Genomic DNA, 16,108 nt, shown 5'->3' with positions numbered 1-16,108 from the left:
ACTTTGATTTCTCCTCAGTTGTTTCTCTCCTGTAAACCTACAGCTGGCAGTAGACAACCTATCTGTTACATAACAATTGTTCAGGTTACAGTACTCTGCATATAAATGTGGAAGCTTCTTTTCAACTAATCCTACATGCTGTACATGCCTCTGCTGATAGGCTTCTTCGCACGTTCACTGTCACACAGGGGGATGATAGTTCTACCTCCATCCTCCATGATAAGCATGTTGCGGGAGCAGGGTAAGGTACACCTCAAGGCCACAATATTAAACTCCCTACAGCCAGGGCCGGCGACAGGGGGGGTGAAGGGGGACATGTGTGATGGGCCCCAGCGATCTGAAGGGCCCCAGAGCCCGACCAGGGCCCGTCTGTGTTACCCCCCGCTGCCAGCATGGCTGTGTCCATCCGACCGTAGCAATTAACATGTAGGTAAGCAACACTTATGTGGCATCATATGTAATAGCCCTTACGGTGTGTGGTGTAATATGTAATGTAATGGGCATTATGGCATGTGGCATAATGTGTACTGGGCATCACACTAGTCAATTAATGTGAAATAGGCATCATAGTGTGTGGCGTAATGTGTAATGGGCATCACAGTGTGAGGTGTAATGGGCACCACAGTTTGAGGCGTAATGTGTAATGGGCATCATGGTGTAATGTGTAATGGGCATCACAGTCCCTATGGGGTTGAATGAAGGAATGGAGATAAGTCAATCCGACTAACCATGTGATCATTTTAGACATATATTCATTCCCCTTTTTTTCTGTATATTTTTGGATGCTTCCTTGATTGTAATCTATACCGTGTGTATATATATGTCAGATGTATTGTTTGGCATCTTGGAGATATATGCGTAAATAATATGGGTTATGTCGCTTTAATTCAAGTGCTAAGAAAAAAAAATTTTGCCGTTTTTTCACTTTTAGATGTGTGGGAGTTAAAAATTCCCTGGTCCTATACATGACATTCTGACAGTATATTTTACTTGATTTTTATGTGATTATTGGCCACTTTAAATAGGATTTTATATATATGCGTATTTTATATATATATTTTATTTTGTATTATGTTTCTTATGATGTATGTATATGTACAATGGCCAAATGTTAGAATAATTAAGGCCTTTGATTACGGTTGCGTAAGGTGATTATAATGAATGTATAGACGTTAAATACAAAAAACGAGCAGAGCCGCCTAATAACTAACACATGTGCAGCTGAGATGTAAGAGGAGTCCGTCTGACACTAGGCCAGCCCTCTGACGAAGTCCTCCGTGATGAAACGCATAGGGACGTGGCCTAGCGTCAAGCGTGAGTGTAACCTTTCCAACTTGTGTCAGGTGCTGTGCACCTTCCTATGCTGTCTATCTGCGGCAATGTGTAAACTGCCGTCTGTGGTAAGTCACCCATCCTTGTGTTTTTTACATATATATATATATATATATATATATATATATATATATATATATATATATATATATATATATATATATATATATATATATATATATATATATATATATATACACACATACAGGCAGGATGTCCGGCACAGCCACTTAATAAATATAACCACCGGGTGCCCGCATATAGTGTAGATATAAACGACAATAACGCAGCACTCCAGGTGTCTTTTAAGTTGCAATGAAACTTCTTTTAATCAGCAACGTTTCAATACATATAGCATATCGTCATCAGGCCTGATGACGATACGCTATATGTATTGAAATGTTGCTGATTAAAAAAAGTTTCATTGCAACTTAAAAGACACCTGAAGTGCTGCGTTATTGTCATTTGTATCTACACTATATGCGGGCACCCGGTGGTTATATTTATTAAGTGGCTGTCACTCTGCGTTCCCCCTCCTACCCTGCTTCCTGTGCCGCCATGCCCCCTTCACAATCTGCGTCCTATGCCACCCTGCGTACGTCCTCCCTCCCTTTGTCCTCAGCCACCCTGCGTCCCCCCTCCCATGCGCCTATTCTGCAGCCTGAGGGGCTGGGGACATAGCCAGCAGCTCAGAGAGCCACTAGCCATGCCCCCACAGTGGCATAAATGGGGCGTGGCCTCGTAGAAATAGGCCACACCCTCATATTGCTAGGCCACGCCCCCAAAAACCCGCGCGCGCCTCCGGGCTCCAGCTCCCAAGGGGGCACCTTTCCTCCCCTGCAAGTGTAAATCCGTTAATTGAAAGCCATCAATATAACGTCTGTGGCTGAAATATATATCTGTTCTCTCTCTCTCTCTCGCTATTGAGTGATATATATAAAGAGGGGGGGCACCTATTTATATATCTTGCCTCCGGGTCACTTGGACGAACTTACGCCACTGGTCCAATATACAAGCACTGAGAAGACACAAGATAGATCTAGATCACAGGTGCACAGACAAAGTAATTAGAGGCTCAAAGCCAAAAAATCCTTTGTTAATTATAAAATCATTATAGAACGGTATCTATGAAATCTCAGACATTTCAGGCTACTTCAGCCTTTAATCCCAAGATATCCAGCTATAATTGCACTGCACTCAGTCACATGGCATCTCCGTGACTCAAGAAGACGGGAGATCTGCATTTAGCCCAGCAACACTTGTTCATTGGCTCCCGCTTCCATCGCACCCTTTACTAATTGTTTTTATATGACTGCAGATATTCGCATTCTTTATTATTTTTCCATTTTCTATATTTTGGAGTATTAAAACATGAAAAATCTGGTATAGCGGAACCTGTATTCATTTTATTTAGTGGTATCTGGTTTTTGAGTTTTCGGGGTAAATTTCTTAAGATGGGAGTTCTATTGAAGATTGGATGTTGCCGGTAGCAACCAATCAGATTATACTTCTGATTTATTTAGCACCTTCTAGGAGATGATCGATAAGCCCGATACATAATTGCTGATGCCCGCTGATGCCGATATTGGCATCAGTGGGGGACCCTGCAGGGTGCTGGCATTGGCAAGTAGTGCATACAAGCATGCCAATGTCGACGGGGAAGGGAGTGGCGGCGCGGGGGGGCAATGGGGGGGGACGTCCATTCTGCAGCTGCAGCATGGCCGTCGGTAACAAATCCCTCGCCAGAACATGCAGGATGAGGGAGGGAGTCTTTAGCAATATTCAGTGTACTCACTAGGCTATGTAGTAAAAGATATTTTACTATATCATCTAGCACGTAATGGGCTTTAGAATCTGATTAGTTTCTATGGGCAACGCCCCATCTTCAATAGAACTCCCGTATTAGTACATTTACCCCTTAGTGCCAGTTACAACGTTGGCACTAAAGGTAGTTTTTAAAAACAGCTGGCTGGTAGTAGTAATCAAGACCAAACAACAAAAATGAGTAAGTAAATAGTTGACAATAAATGCAGAGGATAAGACTAATACACAATTTGCTTTATAATTACATTGCACTAGGATATTGATTTACTCAATAAGTAATTGGCATTTATTTTCTTCCAGCTACCCTTTGCAGACAGTTTATACCATTTCTATAACAACGGAGCTACAAAGTCCAGGAAAAAACGTAGTATCAAAAGCCATTTGTCATCACACCCCAAGGTAAGTCTTCGTCATCGTGCACAGATATGTGTTAAATCTATGATACTAGTGAAGTCTGTGATTCTTAGGGTAGGGGGGGGGGGGGTGGGTGCTATGACAGATGCAGTTTCATAAAATGTGGGAAAATTCCAACATGGGGTATTTATGTGCCGGATTTTTTGACAGTCCAAAAAAAGTAATTTATGTAACATTTTTAGGTCGAATTTGCATCCATCTTTTAGCAAAGAAGAAAAAAGTATGTCCTGGTGTGGTGCACCTGTTTAGACTCAAACGAATAAAAATTAACTTTTATTAGTAATCTTAAGATAGCAAAATATAAAAACACACAGACAGAACATGTATACGCAAATGTGTTTAAAAAACGGTGGCTCTTCGACTCCACACATATGTTGACTGTAGGTAAGTATGAATTTTTCACAGGTATTTTTAGCCGACACTCTTTATAATATTATGTATGAGATTCAGATATAATAGTGTCTTCTTGGCTCAACTCCCCTGTGCGTAGGTGCCGAGGACTGACACTAGTGCGGTGATTGATGTGTTTAACACATTATATTGGTGCAGGCCAGGCCACAAACACATCCTATGGCCCAGAAATAGTGTCCCAGTGACTGACTGAATATCCCCCTGGGATGCTACTGATCTATGTCAAGTGAGGAGAAGATTCTTTTAAAGTTCAGTTGACACTGATGTCGACCAGTGTCATTAGTTTTTCACCAGGTAGATCCGTCGGTGACTTGCCCTTATGGATTGGACCCGATATGTGTGTATAATTCACCAATAATCCATAAACCTAAATGAACCTATGATGAAAGGTTTAACACAGATATCGACCAATAGCTGAGAAAAATTGTACATTTGATTCTTTAACCACTATTTATGGGCTGGGATTGCACCTAATAAAAAGAAACATCAATGTAACAATTTGGTGATCACTGGTTGTAACTGGAGTACTTTGGTGGGATTCGGTATGAAATCCCGACGGTCAAAATCCCGACGGTCATAATACCGACAGCAATTGACAGAAAGTCAAAATCCCGACATGGTCAAAATCCCGACATTTAAAATCCCGACATGGTCAAAATACCGACAAGGTCAAAATACCGACATTTAAAATCCCGACAAGTTCAAAATACCGACACATAGAATGTAGACAGGTGAAAAAGTCAACATGACTTTCGGGCGACAGGTCGCGAGGTCGATATGGGCTTTTCACAGTTTTTTTACCTGAATGTCGACACAGTCGACATGGACACAGTTGGAAGTCAACCGCAGCCCCTCGCATAGCTCGCTGCGCTCGCAATGCTTCGGGCACGGTGCCTCGCTACGCTCGGCACACTATTTTATTCTCCCACCACGCCCTAGTGGATGGTAGGGCATGAAATACCGCCTGTCGGCACATGTCGGGTCAAGAAACAGTGAAAAACCCATGTCGACCTCGCGACCTGTCGCCCGAAAGTCATGTTGACTTTTTCACCTGTCTACATTCTATGTGTCGGTATTTTGAACTTGTCGGGATTTTAAATGTCGGTATTTTGACCTTGTCGGTATTTTGACCATGTCGGGATTTTAAATGTCGGGATTTTGACCATGTCGGGATTTTGACTTTCTGTCAATTGCTGTCGGTATTTTGACCGTCGGGATTTTGACCGTCGGGATTTTGACTGCATCCCCTTTGGTGGACGTAGATACAGAGTCACTTCATCATGTCGACTGGTGTGTCAAAATTTGTATCACTGCTTCAGTATAAACTTGTCCTACGAATGACGACTGGGATATTATCCGACATTTGCAGACATTCACAATACCTATATTATTCCCTCTCTTTATTTATTAATCCCCACCAGCATTCCAGTATTTTTATCAAAATACTCCTATCAAAACACACTTATAGATCATAGCATCTCATCTGATCAAGAATAAAATCTCGCCAGCAAAACTTTCCTGTTGCCAATAGAGAAATGAGACAGAGACGCGTCATGCGTGCACACGGATGTCAGATCTGATGACTTCTACATGCCAACACAAATGACAGATTGTGTGGAGAGCATACAGTAGAAGGAAAACATAAGAAGATATGTCTCCTACAATGTACGCGCTATGGAAGATCATACAAAATACTTACTCACTGAAAGACAGAGGTAGTAATGGTGAAGCGTAGTATTAACACTGACTCGGCTGGTCAATATAAACAAACAAAGTTTACGGTGACATACTCATCAGCCAATGAGCATTGTAGTGCTCGTAGGGCCATGAGATTACTGGACGTAGGAGCCGTCAATCAGGATAAGAATCAGCCACGCCCACTAACCATGGGCGATGACATTACTGGATGCAGCCGCTAGACGACTAAGGAGCATATTTGAATCAGCCGCGCCCACTGACCAGTCAAGCGCCACGCCACACACGGAGCAAGCAAATGATTGGACGCGGTGACTTTCACTCATGTCCGAAATCACTACGCCCATTGGAGAGGACGGTATATAAACAGCCTCAGTATGGCCAGTCGGGTTGGCCTTGAAAAAGCTATTGCGAAGCGCGCGCCGGCTAGCGGTGACGCTCCCTGACTCACATACTGACTAGGATGTATTTTGATCTGTATTTTTCACTTACAGGAACCCCATAGATGTTGTAGTGTGCATTACCTGACACAGTGCGGTGGGCACAAGCGGTGATGCACGCTGACCATTGACCATTAACCTGCAGGGGGCACGCTAGAGTATATTACTCACACTCAGCGATACTGCCTGAACTTGGGACTGTTTTAAAGTGCCCACAGTTATTCCAAAAGGCACAACTGCTGCACCTGCCGCATCTATATAGACAAATCCTGTCTACAATATCCTGTCCACGCTACAATATACTATTCCTATCTAGCGATACTGCCCTAACTCGGGACTGTGTCTAAATTCCAGTAATACTGTGATAAAGGCGCCTTTGCTGCATTTGCCGCATCTATTTACATACAGACAAATTCTGTCAACTTGTGGATAACCATTAAGTATTCACTTGCGGCTTCTACCTCTAGCAGCCATTTTAGCCCTCCTGTTAATAGTGACACGCTTTCCCAGTGATGCTTTGACTGAATAAATTGCTACCCACTTCAAGGGCTACTTAATAATGCCTATATAAAGTGATGTTGACACACCAGTCGACATGATGAAGTGACTCTGTATCTACGTCCAACAAAGTACACTAGTTACAACCAGTGATCACCAAATTGTTACATTGATGTTTCTTTTTATTAGGTGCAATTCCAGCCCATAAATAGTGGTTAAAGAATCAAATGTACAATTGTTCTCAGCTATTGGTCGATTTATGTGTTAAACCTTTCGTCATAGGTTCATTTAGGTTTATGGATTATTGGTGAATTATACACACATATCGGGCCCAATCCATAAGGGCAAGTCCCTGACGGATCTTCCTGGTGAAAAACTAATGACACTGGTCGACATCAGTGTCAACTGAACTTTAAAAGAATCTTCTCCTCACTTGACATAGATCAGTAGCATCCCAGGGGGATATTTAGTCAGTCACTGGGACACTATTTCTGGGCCATAGGATGTGTTTGTGGCCTGCACCAATATAATGTGTTAAACACATCAATCACCGCACTAGTGTCAGTCCTCGGCACCTACGCACAGGGGAGTTGAGCTAAAAATACACTATTATATCTGAATCTCATACATAATATTATAAAGAGTGTCGGCTAAAAATACCTGTAAAAAATTCATACTTACCTACAGTCAACATATGTGTGGAGTCGAAGAGCCACCGTTTTTCAAACACATTTGCGTATATGTTTTGTCTGTGTGTTTTTATATTTCGCTATCTTAAGATTACTAATAAAAGTTAATTTTTATTTGTTTGAGTCTAAACAGGTGCACCACACCAGGACATACTTTTTTCTTCTTTGCTAGTTGTTCATATTCCTATGTCTAGTGGTAGCACACCCCTGATAAGATCCATTTGGGAATATATCAAGTATATGTTACTGGGGGCCCACCCACCATCCTCAATATCAATGAGGGTCCTGTGCGAATAGCAATTCTCTGTGCATCCATCTTTTACAAAATCCTGCAGGGGAAAAAACAATGGGCGGTTTCAACTGTTTTTTATTCATGATTCGCTGATGGAAGTTCAAATAGTGAAACTGCAGTGGTGAAACATGTCTAATAAATGGCTGAAAATGGGTGCAATGAAATTGAAAGGTCCGTTTCTTTCAACTAGCCAAAAAATGTAGAGTAAAGGCCCGTTGGTGTATCTATATATGCTGCACCTACATAAGTATACTTACCCCTCGGAGCAATGATGTGCGCTTTGGTTAAGGCAGAGTCTTTCCTGTAATACTGAAGTAAACTTTAGAGTTTTGACTTGACTATAAAAAGTACATGAAAAACACAAAACAAATATTCTTTATATTATTCGATTACATTTTTATAGTTAAAACTTTGGAGCGTACTATAGTATGACAGGAGAGGCTCTGCCTTACCTGCCTACTTTGTCCGAACACCCTTGATCAAAGCTCACCAAATTTCCTTCCCGCACACCACTGCCCCGGAGTCCCACAATGACCAGATAATGCAGACAGAAATCATCAGGAAAATGGCATGGTGGCTATTTTCCTGGTGGTTTCTGCATGCACAGTAGATCTGTCCCCGGGAACAAGCCATGGGCATCATGTTCCCAGGGAACAGCGCATGTGCAATGGACTGGGGAACAAAGCCAGAGTCTACAGTGCTACGGCCACTGCCAGAGAGGAGGGGGCCACCACAGAGCCTACGGCCCACCTCATCTCTTAATTTTGGAGTATTAGTGGGTCAAGGTAAACTGTAGACCTAACTTCTGTCAACTCTATGATCCACACTTGTAATAAATATCAGCAATAATGTAGCAATTCAGACATAGTGCACACAATAACAGGACATTTTAAATAGAACCCACTAAGAGAGAGACAAATACTGGAAAAAAAAATGTCACAAAATAGATCAAGAACACGTACATATCAATGGGTAGAGTTAGAGTTAGACTGTAGGGAAGGGAACAGATGGTAAGAGTTAGGCTACAGGAGCAGTGCACCCCTCTTTTTACATGATTTTAGGCCACTACCGGGGACATTGTGGTTTTATTGGCTGTTAACATGTCAGGAAGTGCTGTCAGCTGTGGATGCTGCTATCAGTGGTGGTTATGATTTCCATGAGGGGGGGAGTGGGAGGGGTGCTACTGGTGGTAGCAGAAGTTGATATCATGATATGCAAGTGGGTGGGTGATACTAGCGAAGGCAGTGATTCTTTGGGGGGTGCTATCAGCAGAAGCAGCTGGCTAGTAGGGATGGCCATCAATGCCATTGTCTTCGATGGTTGCCATCGATGGCAATTCTGCAACTGGCCATCGATAGTGCAAAACTATGCAATAGCTGATCATCAATATTTTTACATATCGATGATAATCCATTGTGTTTGATTGATTGGCTTGTGGGCCAATCAGAACATGCGAGGCGGGGCTTTGCGGGTGTCAGGGGGGCGGAGCTATGCTCAGTGTCCCGGCACGTTGAAGAAAAAAAAAGCAAAACATAGTTTTGCTTTTCCATCGATAGAGGGAAACCATCTGGTTCTCCCCCATCGATGGCAAAAGTATTCGACATCGGCCATGAACCATCGATGATTTTGAATCAGCGGTGGTCGATGACCATACCTACTGGCTAGCAGAATAGATGGCTCTTGCCCCTACCACTGCAGTTTCATGGTTGGCTCTTCATGTGCATGTCCAACACTGTAGCCATCACTGCCACCACCCAGGAATGCCCAGTTCATTTCTAATCTATTTTTAATATACTGTGACAATTGTGAAGCTAGCGAGGTGTGACATTTCCATCCGGCAATGGCAGTGCATGCGAATCAGGCCCTTAATGCTTCCTTTTTGGAACTATTTTTTAGATAACCTCCTACACCCCACACACATATTTATTGGAATTCCTATAAAGACATTCCTAAAGACCTGTTAAGATGCTGTGACATTGACTGAAGGTGTATTTGTTTGTGAATACATAAAAGGTATGCTACGTAACATCTTGTAAGCAGCTCTGCTTAGCTTACTCATTAACAATTCCATTATTCAGCCAGACATTAGGATATTGTGTCTGACCATAGCCAAGCTCAGCCATTTCCCATCAGAGATACCAATAAATCATGCCTTGGACTGGTTTTAAAACCACTATAAAACAAGGAGCCATTGGAAAGGAATAAAAATGGCCGATTTAAGTAAGTGCTTTTAGCGTGGGTGAGTGGACGTGGTCATGTCATAAATGATGGGAATGCAAACTGCCTGGTAATGGGTGCTAGGAACAGCCTGTGAGTTATTTGCTACTAAAACAAATGAAGGATATTTTATTTGTATTGTTTATGTGACGTTGCATTTTTATTGGCATAAGAACATTGTAAAACAGTATAATCATGTTAAAATGCCTAGTAATATGTAGCAATTTGGGATATGAAACTTAAGCTGTATTTAAATATCTATAGATCAGTATGACTCTACCCTTGTTTTGCTGGGATGCGGTCATTCGTCAGACTGCATTTAGGTCTACAGTCATTAGGTCGACCCCACTAGGTCGACTGGCAGGAAGGTCGACCTGACTTAAGGTCGACATGGGCCAAGGTCGACATGACTTAAGGTCGAATTTGCATAAAGGTCGACATGAGGAAGGTCGACTGGTCATAAGGTCGACATGGGTTTTTCACTGTTTTTTGAGCCGACATGTGCCGACAGGCGGTATTTCATGCCCTACCATCCACTAGGGCGTGGTGGGAGAATAAAATAGTGTGCCGAGCGCAGCGAGGCAACTTGCCCGAAGCATTGCGAGCGAAGCGAGCGATGCGAGGGTCCGATTCTCATTGCCAACTGTGTCCATGTCGACTGTGTCGACATTCGGATCAAAAAACAGTGAAAAACCCATGTCGACCTTATGACCAGTCGACCTTCCTCATGTCGACCTTTATGCAAATTCGACCTTAAGTCATGTCGACCTTGGCCCATGTCGACCTTAAGTCAGGTCGACCTTCCTGCCAGTCGACCTAGTGGGGTCGACCTAATGACTGTAGACCTAAATGCAGTCTGACGAATGATCCCATTCCGTTTTGCTCTACATTAAACCTGTTATACACACCGCATACAGTATAGAATTTATATATTCGCTTTGGAATATGTTTGCGCTATATAAGAAACTGTTAATATAAGAAACATGTCATCTGACCGTTGACATGATTTTCTTCTAATTAGCTGAATGTACTAATTGCTCATAGAGTTGCATCATTCTGTATGACAAAATGCTATACTCCAATTTGATGGCGGTATCTCCCATACCTCATTCTTAACCATTGAGGAGAACTAGTCCTTGAGGAGAATTATCCAAATTTGATCCTGATTACCCCTGAAGAAGTCCTCATCGGACGAAACGCGTAGGGTAATTTCTGCTGATATAAGTCAGGTGTTGGATCAAAATCTTATGAGAGTCACCAATCTGAAGAAAAAAACTTTGTGTACTGATGTTCAGAATGAACACATTTGATTTGACTATTGTGTACGTTTTTCTGGTGAAAGTTTAAGAGCGCACTTCTATAACTCTCCTTTTTACATTTCTATCCCCTGTGCCTCTATTAACAGCAAGGTTCTATAGAAGTACTACTACCCTAACAGCGCAGACAAAGGCCACAACCCCCCTTGTAGGGGTTTACAGTAGGCTTTGTTTTGGAACTGCGTTTTAAAAATTCAATTCTGGGTTTTGGATTTCTTGAAAATGGATAAAAACAGCTAAAATCATGTTCTTTTTTCAATCCAAACCCCAAAATTTAAATATCAAATCTGAATTCCTAACCATGGGAAGATCCACACCAGGACACATTTCCATCAGCTTTGCTAAATTTAAGTGGACTCCACTTGGTTGGTGTTTGAGGTCTGGCATTGGACCGAAACGTCACCTAATATAGGGGGTTATTCTGGTTGATTCACTTGGATGCGAATTTGCATGCTTGCAAGTCAACCAAACCCCACCTTGTGAATGGTTGGCTGCCGCCACCCATTGGTAAGCGCGAATCGCTCGCAGGGCAGGCGAATGGATGTTACACTGTAATATCCATTCGCAGGCAAGGTGGGAACGCCCACATGTTTCGATGGTCACCAGGGGAAGTGGGCAGGCAGTTGACATCCGGTGATGTCAGCTGCCCATCTCCTGCCTGTCCGTCATGCCCGCATTAGCATGAGAACGTCCAGCATTCTCATGGGAATGCCCATGAAACGATGGGCGTTCCCATATGCTAATGGTGCTGCCCGACACCCCCCTCCCCATCGTTCCCTGTGCGAACACAAGGCGGCAGCAAATGGACCTGAATAAGGTCCTTAATGTATATTGGTGGCATTCTACACAGTTCAAAACAATTTACATGTGTTCCAGACCAATATTGCTGTATGAATAACTCCAACAGCCCGTTAATTAGTGGCAAATGCAAATGCAGGATTTTTAGAGGGGGGTTTTTCAAATGTAATCCAAAATCTCCCAGTAAGTACAGGAGTCTGGGAGAGCGGTAACAGCCCTGAAAATTGGTCTTTTTATACACTGTATACTGTATAGAATTCAGTATTAATATTTAACAGTACATATGGGACCTTATTCAGGTTCGATCACTGTGGCCACTCATTTGCAGGAAGACCGATGTTTTGTTATTGTGCATTTCTGCGCATGTGCACGCATTGTTGCACGCACCCTTCCTTGTGTGTGAAGGGCGGGGGGAGGGGGGGTTCTCATCCTAATGGCCGTGATTGATATGTGGGGGGGCGGGCAGCTGACATCACCAGGTGTCAGCTGCCCGCCTACTTCCCCCTGAGCATACACGCATATGTAAGGTTGCTTCAGCGGGGCAGGCACTCTTGGACTCGGTAAGCTCAGATCTTTGAAGCTTGCTGAGTCATCCAGAAACAGGCCCATTGTGCTGTAGATTGTTTGATAGTTTAGCAGGTTAAACATTTGCACAATATGTTATTAGTTATTGAAAATGTAAGTACCTCTGCTGCAACACCTGCTACATAGACACCCTATACAGAATGTTCCAGCCAGCAGGGTTCTACGTTTTCATTGGCAATGTGGCTCTTCTCCCATTAACTGTGCCCCTGAGACTAATTACATTTGACAATCTGTTCGCTGTGCGCTTCAGTTACCGCACAAATATGCAGGGAATGGTTATTCTGCTGGAACACAACATGCTGAGGAGTCAGGGAAATGGGGTCAGACATTAAGCTGTATACATATTAATCAGCAGCCTTGATCCCAGATAACAATGTGCAATGTACATTTTTTTTTTATATTTACAACTATTTTTATATTTATGTTTACATCTGTTTAACCCCTAAAGGGTTACACAGATGCACTTCTGAGGGGCATAAACATAGATTTATGCTTTCCAAAAATATATTATCTTGTTAAAGTACAGTATGTTCATGCAAATCGCTATCTTTTGACAATTATGGTCCCGTGACTTGTTTAGCAAAGGTTAGCGAATTTAATCCCGAAACACGGTCCTCAAAGCAAGGAATTTTACCTGAAAAGCTAAATCTATTTTGCAAAAAAAAACGTTCTCTGTAGCGCAGTATGTATGGGTATTAACTATCGTGTACATGGAGGCCTGCCATTGTGAATTTTTGTTTGTGGAAAAGTCCGAAAGAATTTGATAAGCACCAAATACTGTAACTACAGTACCTGCATTGGTTTAAAAAAAAAAAAAGTACGTTTAAAAAATGAAAATATATTGTCACCAACTGAGGATCGAACTCCTGATACTGACATAGTGAAGCTGTGCCTCTACCCGCTAGGCTACTGTTGCCTGTAATTATAGTAAAAGCAGATGGTTAGCATGGCTTCTGCACCAATCACATACAGTTCATGACCATACAGTACGTCACTGCGGCTGCGAATAAAATACAAAAACTCTGTCCGTAAAGTAAGGACAAAATCCGTAGTGTAAAGTACAGTATGATACTGTAGGTCCTCAAATAATGTTTTAAGTAGTCATCCAGCAATAGCAAAGGTTAGCATGGCTTCTGTACCAATTACATAAATGACCGTCCGTAGCTGCTTCTGCGAATAAATACAAACACTCTGTCCGTAAAGTAAGGACAAAATCCGTAGTGAAAAGTCGTGGCAGCCACTGTTTTGTAGAAGAGATTTTTACGCATGCGCTGTACTGTTTGGGAAAAGTGACATCTGGTGGTCAATGAGTGTAACTGCAGGTTACATTTACAAGATTACGTTACGTTATAACGCGATCTATAACGGGACTATAGCGCAAGGAGCAGGCGCGATCCATGCGCGATTTGCATAGCGCACTTTATGCGCAATGCAGCCACGATGTACTTGGGCATAACTGTAATCAATGATATACTGTATTGATTAAAAAAAAAGAAAAATTAATTCATAAGTAATTAACCAGAATACAGTATACAGTATTTCCTGAAATATATCTGGCTCCATATTTGACATGACTTATTAATGCGGACAGTGATGTCTCTACCTCAGGTGATGCGCGGTGCAGGAGGGTGTGATCAGAGTGACCTCTTAGTCTGCCCCCAGTTTCATCACTCAACGGATCCTGAAGATGCGGACTGCCCCCACAGAGCAGTCAGTATACAGTGCTGGGTGCTGGGATCCAGGAGAAAATGAGAGGTGGGGCACCATGATAGGAGAGGGGATTGGAGGGGGTGTTAGTGGTGCCAGTGTGCCCGCTCAGAGAGCAGAGAGGGAGAGGAGGAGAGCAGAGAGAGCACGAAAATGGGATTATAAATAGGCCCTGGCATTTAAAGTACACAGGCCCACCTTGGCGTCAAAAGTGTAGGATGTAGTTTTGCGTGCGAGCTCCGTAAAAGAGGGCATGGCCACTGAAAAGGGGGCATGTCCATGAGTGAAATGTACTGTGTATATATATATATATATATATACATATACAAATGACCGCACTCTCACCCAAGAAAGCAACAGTGGGGTGCCCAACCAAAAGCACCGGCCAGAAGGCTGGTACTCAAAAATAGTCCAGGAATCTACACACAAGGTGTAGAAAGGAGAGCACTCTCCAATCACAAATGTAATTTTGTGAAAAATTCAAAAGAGTTAGATAATGAAATAAAGAGACATCACAATCCTTGGAGATAAAGGTGATATAATAGTATGACAGCCCCGACGTTTCGGTCCAAATCATGGACCATTATCAAGGAGCCTAAGGCATACAGAGAAACATAGGTCATATACACATTAACATAACAGCAAAAATGTGCATGAATACAGCAAAGTAAAAATAAAAGCTTACATTGTCATCAAAGTATACAGGTAGTCAGCGATGAGGTAATCTCTGCCATGTAGGACAGGACAAGATCAGCTACCTAGTGAGTGCAGTCCGGGTCCCGCTATATATACCCATAGGAAGGGGTTAAAGAGCAGGAGATCGCGCCAAACTTGCCTGCGTGTCAGGCTGTTGGAGCGCAAGGCTATTTCCGGGGATATCGGAAGTCAAGTGGTCAGTGGAACGCACTTGACACGCACAGCTTCCGGGTAGCCGGGAGCTGTGTCATAGTTAAATGAGTATAGAGCGGCGGATGGAAGAACTGCGCTGATGGGGAATAGTTAAACAATGTAAACGGATGATCAAGGGTCAAACAAGACCCATTAAGGGAACAATTAATCAAATTAGATTATGAGGGATCGCGCATGGCGGGGTAAATAGCGAGAGCCGGAGCCAGAAGCAGGAAAGTGCTGGGGAAGCAGATAAAAGGGCTAATGGTTTATAGATAGTATTTGAAGAGTCAAACTAAGTGCCAGAGGGCACTGTCTAATAGTCTAACGAGTAACTAGGCAAAAGTAGGTGGGAATTAAAAATAAATAAATCAAAAGTGTCCAGGAGTGCTAAAGGAGAGAGAGATAAAGTGGTGAAAGTTATGTTAAAACTAGACACGACGAGATGGTAGTGTGCAAAAAAAGGTTACATGGGGGATGACAAGGTAATGTAAAGGTGAATAATTATGCCACCAGAAGGGCGTGGCTACACATATATATGAAAAATAATAAAGACAATTATGCGGTGAATACAGAGCATACATAAAGATAGGATAGAGCATAAATACATGAATACATGATGGACGGGTGTGGGCAATATATACAAAAGTGTCTCAAAAACAGCAGATGATGTATGTAGACATATAAGTATGTAGACATATAAGTAGGAGATGGATTCATCAAGATGGTCTCAGGAAGATGGACAGGGGATTATTTTCATTAAGACCTCTGGGTGCGATTGTGTCAAGTCTGTGAATCCAGCGGCTCTCAAGTTTTTTAAGTCTCAGGCCCCTGTCACCTCCGCGGGGTGATGGGGGTACCCAGTCAATGAGTCGGCACCGGAGGTTGGCATTCTGATGACCTGCTGCAAGGAAATGTCTGGGGATGGGCAAATCTGCTTTCTTAGATTCAAGTGCACTGCGGATGGAGTTCCTGTGGTTCGCCATTCTCTCTCTAAATTTC

The 16,108-nt window shown here is 42.7% G+C and overlaps 1 protein-coding gene across 1 annotated transcript in view; it reads left to right on the top strand.

The window, feature by feature from the left end:
• The window catches only part of PCSK2 (proprotein convertase subtilisin/kexin type 2), a 148,787-nt gene that overhangs the window by 46,754 nt on the left and 85,925 nt on the right, over positions 1-16,108 (top strand). Inside the window, exon 2 of the mRNA XM_083175816.1 lies at positions 3,457-3,555. Coding sequence (XP_083031942.1) covers positions 3,457-3,555 — 99 coding nt within the window. The remainder of the gene's footprint in view (positions 1-3,456; positions 3,556-16,108) is intronic.

Source organism: Crinia signifera, chromosome 3, assembly GCF_055691185.1.
Source record: "Crinia signifera chromosome 3, ASM5569118v1, whole genome shotgun sequence".
In the NCBI taxonomy this organism is placed as follows: Eukaryota; Metazoa; Chordata; class Amphibia; order Anura; family Myobatrachidae; genus Crinia; species Crinia signifera.
This window is presented reverse-complemented; position numbering and strand designations above follow the sequence as displayed.